Raw genomic sequence first — 11,200 nt, 5'->3', positions numbered from 1 at the left:
TGGGAAGATTACCGTCTCTTGAATGGTTATAGAAATACTGCAAGCATTGTCATCCCCGAAATCATCATCATCATCATCATCGGCACTTGTTTTATTCTCCAAATTGAGGGGCTATATAACTGAAGGGATTCTCAAGTTTTGATCTGACGCTAATCCAACGCCCTGGGATACGAGCACTACCTGACTTCGTGAGCAGCGAGCACCACTACTAATCAGCTGAGCTTGTTGAAGTGAACAACTGAGATCATCCAGCTTCTCTCGATCTGCACTCTTTTACTATTTATGTGACGCTAAGTTTCACTGTAAATAAGGCTGAAATATTAGGAATCAAGTCAATTAGGAGGCCAATTAATTGATGCCAATTCTTTGTTTTCCTATTAGAAGTTGGTCAACATGCCATGTTAAAGTTTTAGAGAGACGGGCTGAAAGGTCTAGCATTGATATTATTCTCAATTTGACCACATGTAGTTCAAGAGGTGTAAAGTTTTATCCTAAAGGACATCAGTGTTATTAGAAATTCAGGAGTGCAACTATACACACACACATATACATATATATATATATATATATATTTTTTTTTTTTTTTTTCTTTTTCTCAATTTATTTGATGTGAGACTTGTATTCAACTTGCCATGAATATTAACTAGAATGAGACCACATACTACGTATGCAGGTAGTTATTACAAAGAATGGTTTGAGAGAGAGATGATAATTAAAAGGATAGTGTTATTCACGCTCAATTTTACTTCTCACACATTCTTGTTAATTTTGAGAACCTTTCGGTATACTCTGGTCAAATTTTGAATAAACATTCGGAGGGATTGACAATTCAACTTTCGGCTTCTGTCACCGAAGATCATTTTTTATTTAATTAATTTGCTAAAACGACACCGCCGTGTATATATATATGTTCCCAAATGAAAAACGGAAGCATGACTGGAAGTCCAAAAGCCAAACAAAAACCCGCCATCGTTCACAATTTTCTTCCATAAAAAACCTATAAAACAAACCCTAATTTGAAAACTTCCGTCCCCAAATTCCAATTTCCCCGCCAAGGGACGTCGAAGAATTTGAGGTAGCAACCCAAGAAACCCTTAATAAGATTCGATTTTTCGTCTTCTGTATAATACATTTTGAACAATCGCCGGTCCAAAATACAGGGAATGGAAGAACAAGGTGGATCTGAAGATAACGAGCCTGTGGATCTTTCCATTCACCCCTCTGGCATTGTTCCCACTATTCAGTAACTCTCTCTCTCTGTCTCTCTCACTTGTTGTGTGATTTTTCTAATTCTGGATTCTGGGTATTTTTGGGAAGGAGGGGACTGAACCTAGGACCGCGGGTGCAGGGTAAATGCTCTTAACCATTTGAATGTTATTGGTTTCTTTGGTTTATGCTAGGAATATCCGTTTGTGGGTTTATGGGGGTTACAGGGTTCTGGTTTCCTAAAGGGAAAGGTGGATTTAAAATTCTAGTGTATACTGATTCGTTTATATATCTCTAGGATGTTGTTTTTGGGTTCTTGAAGGGATTGAAATTCTTTTGATTTTTCTGGTTGAAGTCGAATTTAGGGTAGAAATGAATTAGATGGCCGTCAATGAAAGATTTCATGTGATAGTGATCTCTGTTATTTATTTATTGCGGGCCAGTTCGGTAGTGAATCCACCAAGTTTGGTATTCATTAGTTCATGATATGCATTTTTTAATCTTGATTTCTTTTCCTTTTCTTTTATAGTGATTGCATTATTTACAAGCTGGAGTATTTTGTGCTTAATAAGTAGTTTAATAATCCTTCTGTTCTGGTTGTGTTTGTAGTAATATTGTATCTACGGCTTTTTTGGGTTGCAAGCTTGATCTCAAGCAAATTGTGTTGCAAGCTCGGAATGCAGAGTACAATCCCAAGGTATGCAAGAGTATGTATAATTAATTTCAGTAGTGTATTGACTGTTAACTGGTGCTAGCTCACTCTTCCGAAATATGTTATACTGGGTTCTTTAGGAAGTAGTGGTTGGATGTGATGCTAGTGTCGATTGACTGATACCTTAATTAAAGGCTGCCTACTTTATCTGAGTTGAGAATTAAGTGATTCCAAGTATCTTATAAAATTGGTGGAATCTTGGTTGGGTTTCTCTCTCTCTTCCCCTTCTGAAACAAACACATGGATCTATCTCAGTGTGACTTCTAACTGAATCCTAACTTCTTAGTTATTGAATGGTACTGCAGCGTTTTGCCGCGGTCATTATGAGAATAACGGAACCAAAAACTACAGCTTTGATATTTGCCTCTGGAAATATGGTGAGCATGCTTTCGAATCTCTTTGCATCCTGTTCGGTTCCACCCTTGGTCGTAATGTCTTTGTTCTTAAATCCATACTACCATGTGAGATCTGATAGAACGATTTATCTTACGTGATATGTTTTTGCTTATCATACTCCAGTTGATTGTGCTATTATCTGTTGACATGGCTATGGATCTAGTTTATACATGATCGTGAATTCGCAGATGTGTTTGTAATTGTATGATTTGTATCCCTTCATACATGAGCATGGCAATTGTCATGCTAGTCTTAGTAATGCATTTTGGCCTTCTCTCACTATAGTTTATTGTCTTTGTCGTGAAGTAATGATAAATGTTTAACTCAGAATATCCCCCAAAAGGGACCATTGTTTGGTTGCTTATTTTGATTATGAAATCTAAATCGGTGTGTATGTTTAATACCAGTTCTGGTCGTCTGAATTGCATTTGTTTTTGTTCGAGATGTACAGTATCTTGAATCTTAAATTGACAAATAATGATGCTCAGATTAACATGAGATTTTGGAGATGGAGCGATCCTTTTATGAGTTTCATTTCAAATGCCGTGTGTACGTGTTAGACTTGGAATTGAATTAGTTGTTACGTTCTGAAATTATGTATACGTTATCTTCTTTTATTGGAAGCCATGGACAGTTGTGCATTGTTGCCATAAACTCCTGTTTTTGCACCCAGCACTTCTGCAACCAAAACTGGGTTTTAAAAATTTACTCACGTCAAAACCTTGGTTGACTACTGCATTACATTCTCATGACCATTTGAACATGATAAAGCCCCCTCCCTTTTCCCTCCTGCCTTGTTTGTAATGTATTTGAGTTATGCACGCATCATACCATTTTTTCCTTTGGTTAAGAGATTTAATCTCTCTGGTACTTCAGGTATGCACAGGTGCGAAAAGTGAAGAGCAGTCAAAACTGGCAGCAAGGAAGGTAAATGTTGCATGCTTACAGATGTTACCATGATAAGGAAACATAGTGCTATATATTTGGGGCATTTCATGTCTTTATGTGTTTTTAGGCATTTTAAGGCAGGAGTAGAGTGACAATGGACTTTTAATGGACTTTTACCCTTGTTTTGGAGTGGCTTAAAAATTTTGGTATCGACCTTAAGTACCCTGAGTCAGTGACTGAAATCATTTGGCCTTTGTTAATGGTCACAATCACGAGTGGGTGTGGTTTTGTAGTCAATGATTACACAGTTATTAGTCAATGATTATCCTTTACATAATTATTGTTTTATGTAATTAGATTAGTGAATCTTAATTAGGTTGCAAGGACATACTGTAGAACTTCTTTCATCTGACTTGAATAGTTTTGGTTCCCAGTATGCTCGAATCATCCAAAAACTTGGGTTTGCTGTTAAGTTTCAGGTATATATATATGTCTCTCACTCTCTCTGCCTCTCGTTTAAAGCCATTTGGAATAAGTCCTTTATATTACACTTTTGATTATTTCCTTAATACATGTTTTTGTGAAATTCAGAGATTCGAGATTAGAAATATTGTTGCGTCCTGTGACGTTAAATTCCCAATAAGACTTGAGGGCCTTGCATACTCCCATGGTGCCTTTTCAAGTGTAAGTTGGAACTACCTGTCCCATATTTGTTTGTAATTGACATGATTTTTAAGCTTTTTATGTTTTTGTTTATGTTTTCATAATTTTTCTCCATTGAGATTGATTTAAGTTTCGTTCATGATCTGGTGTCCATGTTGTTCTACTCTTGGGATGATCATCTTATTGTGTGGTTGGCGATTTAGGTGTTTATATTTTATGATCAAGGACATGATATTATTACCTTTGCATTTTGAAATTTTGCTTTTAGATGCTCGTAATTAATGAGTTCAACGTCTTTTGTGTGGGCATTAGCATTCTAGGTGCATTTTGATATATATTGAATCGGTGACCCAATTCATCTGTAATGTTGTTAAGCAAACACTCCTTGTCAACCAGAATGTATAAAATGTCATTTATATTCTTTTCATTCTTGATAAGTGTGATTATAAATATAAAAATGAAGGATAATAGTAACAATTCACAACAATGGGATAAAAACTAGACGAGAATCTGTGTGCTGTAAATTGTTGGTAGGTAAAAGTGCAACTGTGCTACTGTGCAACAAGGACATTCAAGGATGAGAAGAGAAATTTACAAAACGGCTTAAAAACTAATGGAATCTTACCAGTAGGCGTCTAGGAATCACTTTTAGAGATCTTAGGCATCACACATCCAGCAAATGCTTACTGGACATTTCTGCTAGTTACTTGATGTCCCGAAATTAAGGTTTACAAGCCTATTTATAAATCTCTACCAGCGACTACGAAATCTAATTCATGACTCCCAGACCAACACAAGGACTACTATATATATACCCAATACATGAATCCTATCAGACCAAAAAAAAAAAACACATGAATCCTAGAAACAATGCTTATTTTGAGCCAACATTATGATAGGACAGTGTATGTGCCCTATACATGAATCATAGGGGCCAAACAGAATTTTGCAGTAAGAAATTTGCACTAAATGCATAGGTCTAACAAGCTGAAAAATTGAGCGTGTTTCGGGATTACAGTATTGCTTGGGTATGGGAGCATTTTTGAACTTATGTAGGTGAGATTCTTTGTTTGGTGAAGAAAAAGAAGATTCACAATAAGTCCTTTTCCTTTGTTTCTAATTGATGTTTGAAAATTTTGTACTGGCTGGTATGCTCCGTAGTCCACTTAGTGGGATAAGGTTTTGTTGTTGTTGTTGTTGCTGGTATGCTCCGTAGTTGCTATTTCTTGTGTTATGTTGGTGCAGTATGAGCCAGAAATTTTCCCAGGGCTGATATATCGCATGAAGATGGAGCAGAAGGAACCACAGGAGTCGGAGGTGCCAAAGAAGAAGAAGAATGTTGTTCTTCTTATATTTGTGTCTGGGAAAATTGTTATTACCGGTGCAAAGGTGATTTGCTGTTTTTATTGTGCACCTCCTCTTGTTTCGGTTCTCCTGCATTTGCAGATAGACGTTTGTTGTTAATGTTATGTTTAATTTGATGTCTTAGGTGAGAGAGGACACGTATAAGGCGTTTGAGAACATGTACCCTGTCCTTACAGAGTTCAGGAAGGTCCAGCAACAGTAATGGTGCGCCTTCTTTACCTTCCTCACTCACAAACACCAAAAATATATAAAATAAGTAAAAATTGTGTTGCTTGATGAAATCTTAACTTTTGGATGTTTCTATAGCACCGTATTGCTAATTGCTTCCTCATATTTTCTTTCTTTTCTCTTTTCGTTCATACTGCATATGTAAGCTGTTTCCAGTAGACATGTCTCGCAACGTAGCTCCGGTGCTGTTGGTTGGCAATGTCTGCTGCAACATTTTTGCTCATCTCTGGTCAGTTGCTGAAAGGGTTAATGGTTCGATTTGGACCGGTTTCACCTGAAATCAAACCAAACCAATATTCGGCAATTTTGCGGATTTGGCGGTTTAGGCGTACGCGTTTAATTCTTAAATTTTTTTGGCAACTTAGCACAATTATAGTCATTACAAAGTTATATGATCTTTTTTTTTCACATTGTTCAAATTAATTGTAATGTGAAATGAAACATAATAGTTTTATACTTGCATGTTTTTGCAATTTTCCTCCTACCAACTTCCAAGCATATGAAGTTTACATTTGATCAACCATTCTAATTTCTGATTCCCTAATAATAATACCATCATCATCTTTCGGTTTCTCCGATAAATAATCTTCGATCCGTGTTGAGAAGCATGACACCATGTTTCCCTACCGTGGAAGCCTTGTTGAAAAAACAATCCGACGCTCAAGTTAGTAAGGTGTTCAAGAAGATTGCAGTAGAATTTGGATTGACGTGGTTGATTGAAAAAGTAAAAGTAACGGACATGGGAATTACCCATTTCAATGCGCACATGTTAATTACAAATATCATATTTACAGTGAGTGAAAGGTCCGACGGCAACAAATTCTGGTAGTTCTGATCGAAAGAAGTTGAAGGATGATATCTGAATTAGAAAAAGACTGATAACTAATGAATAAAAGGGTGTATGCATGCATGATATTTCATTTTTAGGTATTTAATTACGAATTTTAATATAGCATTTTTTTTTTTTGGCTTTACATGCGTTAGTAAATGCATGAGAAATCAGGGAATTAGAATAATGTCAATACTGATGTTTAAGTAAACGTAGATAATTTTATGATCATCTTATGTAAGTAAATGTGTCATCGGTGTGCTTGAAATTGAAAAATCAACCGAGTAATGTGGGCAAATATTCAATAATTTCATGCAATGTGTTCTAAAGAGCATGCTGTTCATCGCATTGACTTGTTCAACCATGTGTTCCTGCTGCTGATATATTTTAAGAAGTAGTTAAAATATTAACCAAAAACTACAATACAAAACGTCACCCTTACAGAGACTTCCCATTTCATGTCTTTGATGATGGACCATTCTAAACTCTGATGGCATCCATCATCATATATAAGAATCTATCACACACCATCTTTATGGACAACATTCACACTTGATCGGATACATGAGGTAATAAGAAAATAAGATCAAATAATACTAACAAGCGCATAATTTGTTAGACGAAAACTTGACCTAGCCGTAATATTTTACTCAGCATCAGTTTTGTCTTTCTGCATTGCATTTTATGCTTCAAATCAATACTTGAGGATAATTGAAGCCTTTTGGATAGGGAAGGGTTTGACCAAGAACAGGTACTCTAAACTTGTTTTATCTATTGACTGATTAGATGGCTTGTTCTTTGATTGAATATCAGAGCTTAGTATCTTTTGATCAGCAAACATTATTTCCTGGCGTCATGATTTATCTCTTATCTACTTGAGGACAAGTGTGAAGATGAATATAATAATCTAGCAAGATAATGAGATAAACTAACATGTGAATTGATGCTTAATTTCATGCAATGTTCAAAACTTCTAATACACTGTTCAGCACATTTGACCAGTTGAACATGTATTGTTGCTTCTGGTATATTTTAAGAATTACTTTAAAATATCAAGCAAGTAATGCAATACAAACATCACCAGAGAGACTTCCCGTTTCATCACTTTGATAAAGACCATCACGTTTACTTTCGATCATGCATGCATTCTGAACTTCCCTGGCCGTCGATCGTATTAAAATATGATCCCACACACAGTTGTTATGGACAGCAACACTTGATCAACATGAGGCAATAAGAAAATAAGATCAAATAATAACGACAAGCTCAGAATTTGTTAGGTGAAAACTTGACCCAACTTAATGAAAACCTAATATTTTACTGAGCATCAGTTTTGTCTTCTGCATTTGTTCCTTCAAATCAATACTTGAGGATAACTTAAGCCTTTGGGATAGGGAAGGCCTTGACCAAGAACATGTACTCTATACTTGTTTTACTTGACTGATTAGATGGCCCTTTTCTTTGATTGGATACCAGAGATTAGTTTCTTTTGAGCAGCAAACATTATTTCCGGGCATCAAGAAGCAATTTTTTATCTAATTGAGGACAAGTATGAAGATGCATATAATACTCCTCCCTCCATATTGCCACAATTATCCAATTTGCAGCATGTGGGAATGCTTTTGTTGCCTATGTGACAAGATACTCAATTATATTAACTAGCGTGTGAATTAGGAGATAGATTATCAATCTGCATGGATATAGATGTGCTTAAAATATGATTTGGCGTATCTTTTTTTTTTTTTTTTCGTCAACTAATAGGATTATGAAATTTGGCTCTAAACCACCATGTCTTAATTAGTTCACGATAATTAATCATGATGCATGAAGAACATATAATTTCGCAATTACGTTGCAATGCTTATTGCTGTGCTGTTTGGACTGCTAGACTTCAAACCTAATTAGGTCATGAACCACGATGAACATGTAATAGGTTTTTGTCATGGATTATTGTATTCATCACACGGTTCAAATACAAAACTTCAAAAAATCAATTGCGAAATAGAGATCTTCAATAAATTAAAGTTCCATGCTTTAATTTAATGTATAATTAATTAAACACAATTTTGCAACGATATCTGAGGCCGTTTGCAAAGCATATACGTACCCTGTCAAGCATGCAGTACAAAATATACGTCAACATCTTGGTGGATTTTCTTAAACTTAATTAGTCCATGAAGAAGATAACGAGAGGGATTACAAAACTAATGAATGTATATCACGTTATTGAGAGATTAATTCATACAATAATGATCCGAATACGAAGATCCCTTTTTTTGTGGCCTCCAAAGCAGGAAAAATCCATGACAGTCATCAACAAGTACGTACTACGTAGATCAATGACAAGGCAAAGAAAAACGAGTATGCATTACGTGTTCGAATACCGCCAACATTTTGTTGGTAGAGAGTCTAGAGACCTTCATGCGTCGAACATCTTCCAAGTAGAGCATAAGAAATATGATCTCTAAAGATATGCTCTCATAATATCCAATCAATGTTTCTAATGCATGTATGTTATGGAAATAATTTCAGCATACTCATTTCATCTTCCTGCATACCGTGTTTATTTTTGTCTTCCTAGATTTTTCATTCGTTTATTCGATTCAAATGTTATAAATAAACACATGTGTGCACATTATAAGAAAATGATTTGCAGAAATCACCTCCCTAGCTATGTTATCTGATATAATCTCACCAAGTGGAGCCTAAGAATGTTAATCCAAATCTACAGTTTCCCTATCCATTGGGCTTGTACTATGTTGAATTATAGTTAAAACTTCAATGTTTTGGGCAGATTACAAAATCAATGTTATTCAGGGTTGTTTAAGGTGAAAGATAAGAATCTGGGAAGTTGGAGGAGATTCTAATTAAGACTGCAAACAATATAATGATACAAGCAATCTGATTACATAATCACATTTAAGTAATAATTAATCAATTAATTAACATGCGTATTACCCTATCGGCAGAATGTAGTTGTTCTGGATTTGTTTAAACAAATGGATTCAAGTTTTCAGCAGAATATCATTATGCAGAAACGGCGGGTCCTTATATACTAATTATAAAGATTATAGTATTGTAATTTACTTGATTCCTGTTAGCATATAAGATACCATTTGGCAATTGTAAATTTGCACGAAGTTGCGCCCAAACTCTTTCTTTCAGCAATGTCTAATTAAACAAACATTATCTAGCTAATTATGATCAACTTTGACCTCCTCCAAATACTTAAGAAATGTATCTGTAGCAATAGCTACCATTTTCAAATTTTCCTCACCTTTCTAATGAATAGCTAATTGTGTGCCAAAACATTATGTTCTCAACATGACACAAGGGTAAGTGGCTCTTTACCACAGTGGTAGGAAGAGGTTAAGCTCTTGTATGACGGCGTGAATTCAAATCTCATCGGTGGCTAACCTAATATCTAATATAATAAAATATATTGTTTGACAACAACCAAAAAATGACATGAGGAACAATTAATGGCATGATTCCACGTAGTCCTAATCATCAAGTACTTCTCTCTTAAGGGGCTTGTAGCTCATTTTGTTTAGAGCATGCTCTCTTCAACCTGAGGTCGCAAGCTCAAATCATTTTCCACCAATATGCTTATTGTTGAAATATCCCACATCGGGAAGAGAAAGAGAAAAAAAAAAGTTTAAATACCCTAACTCTACCCCAACTATACCAAGGCATTTTGTGATAAAGGTCCACACGTGTTGGACTGTGTAATGATAATTGACAAGTTGGGGACAATATTAATGTTGTTGGAAGTGTTTCTCTGACAATTTGACACATATATAATTAAAATCAAGCATTTCTCTCTTATTCTTTTACAAGAGAGAAAGACTTTTCAATATCACATTCAACATATTATGAATATTGCAGGCCTTAGACCATTTCCAACTCATGGGATAAAACTTAATATATAAGCTTTAAAAACTTAATATATAAGCTTTAAAAGCCTCCTAAACCAACTCCAATCATGGGCTAAAATAAGTCGAGAAAATATATGTCTGGGCTAGATTCTCTCCAGGATTTAAGCCTGATTTAAATTATTATGGACTCACGAAACTGTCATATTTCAAATTTTTTTTTTTTTTTTGTTTTTTACTTATAATCTAACAGCTATGATCAATTGAGATCAAATCTAATAGTAAAAAAAAAAAATTTGACGGCCAAAAATTAAATCTAACGTCTAAGCATTCCTGTCGGTTATAACCGACAAGATTCTCAGTATTTCTGGCCAGCCTCGGGCTGGCTGGCTGGCTGCTTGCAGCCACCCCTCCAGCCTTCTAGCCCTCTCCGATTCCGTGGGGCCCTTTCAGATTCTAGAGCCCTCTGGCCTAGCCCTCAGTTGGAGACGATTTTCGGGCTATTTTTGGCCCTCTGGCCCTTTGGACCCTTCGGTTGGAGATGGCTTGACTCGTTTTAGCCCTCTGGCCCTCCAAGATATTAATATTTTAATGAACAGTACATGACCATATTTGCCTCCGTCGCCAACCGAGGGTCAGAGGGCTCGTTTTAGCCCTGTCACGAAAAATCGTCTTCAAATCCAACAACATAAATTTAAAAACTACAACGATAACTAGCCCAAAAAACCAAAAAAAATTAGAATTTAAATTTAATGAATGGTTTAGGTATTTATAAGAAAAAAAAAATTAGAATTTTTAAGAATTTAAAAAAAAAAAGTTGTCCCAAAAAAAAAATTGAATACAACGGCTAGCTGACTAGCCGTTGCATTCAAATTTTTTATTTAAATAATCCTGTCGGTCGGTTATAACCGACAGGAATACATTTAATTTTTAATATAAATATATTCCTGTCGGTTATAACTGACATGAATGCTATATTTTTTGGCCAGCCCTCTAGCCCTCTCTGATTCCGTGATGCCATCTCAGATTCCACAGCCC

At 35.5% G+C, this 11,200-nt stretch overlaps 1 protein-coding gene across 5 annotated transcripts; it reads left to right on the top strand.

The window, feature by feature from the left end:
* Positions 1 to 926: 926 nt before the first annotated feature.
* LOC137745102 (TATA-box-binding protein 2) lies at positions 927 to 5,914 on the top strand. Of its 5 annotated transcripts, none has more exons than XM_068484980.2 (10): positions 927 to 1,075; positions 1,161 to 1,243; positions 1,816 to 1,903; positions 2,224 to 2,295; positions 3,191 to 3,241; positions 3,637 to 3,681; positions 3,794 to 3,886; positions 5,111 to 5,254; positions 5,355 to 5,434; positions 5,615 to 5,914. In XM_068484980.2, exons 2-9 carry the CDS (start codon positions 1,164 to 1,166, stop codon positions 5,430 to 5,432), a joined length of 651 nt encoding a protein of 216 aa, XP_068341081.2. In that variant the 5' UTR covers positions 927 to 1,075; positions 1,161 to 1,163; the 3' UTR covers positions 5,433 to 5,434; positions 5,615 to 5,914. The 5 variants fall into 5 exon arrangements, with proteins under 5 accessions (XP_068341081.2, XP_068341079.2, XP_088538026.1 ...); XM_068484978.2 differs by having other exon boundaries at positions 5,605 to 5,914; XM_088681900.1 differs by lacking the exon at positions 3,637 to 3,681.
* Positions 5,915 to 11,200: the final 5,286 nt, after the last annotated feature.

The sequence above is a fragment of the Pyrus communis genome, chromosome 12 (genome assembly GCF_041283825.1).
Source record: "Pyrus communis isolate YQ-2024b chromosome 12, ASM4128382v1, whole genome shotgun sequence".
NCBI lineage: Eukaryota > Viridiplantae > Streptophyta > Magnoliopsida > Rosales > Rosaceae > Pyrus > Pyrus communis.
The sequence above is the reverse complement of the archived record's forward strand: the minus strand, read 5'-3'. Positions and strand labels throughout refer to the sequence as shown.

What these genes read in the sequence shown, in the direction of transcription:
- LOC137745102 (XM_068484980.2), top strand. Translation starts at nt 1,164, where the DNA reads ATGGAAGAACAAGGTGGATCTGAAGATAACGAGCCTGTGGATCTTTCC. An exon ending in TATTTGCCTCTGGAAATATG is followed by an intron (nt 2,296 to 3,190) that starts GTGAGCATGCTT and finishes CTGGTACTTCAG; the next exon opens with GTATGCACAGGTGCGAAAAG. An exon ending in CCCATGGTGCCTTTTCAAGT is followed by an intron (nt 3,887 to 5,110) that starts GTAAGTTGGAAC and finishes ATGTTGGTGCAG; the next exon opens with TATGAGCCAGAAATTTTCCC.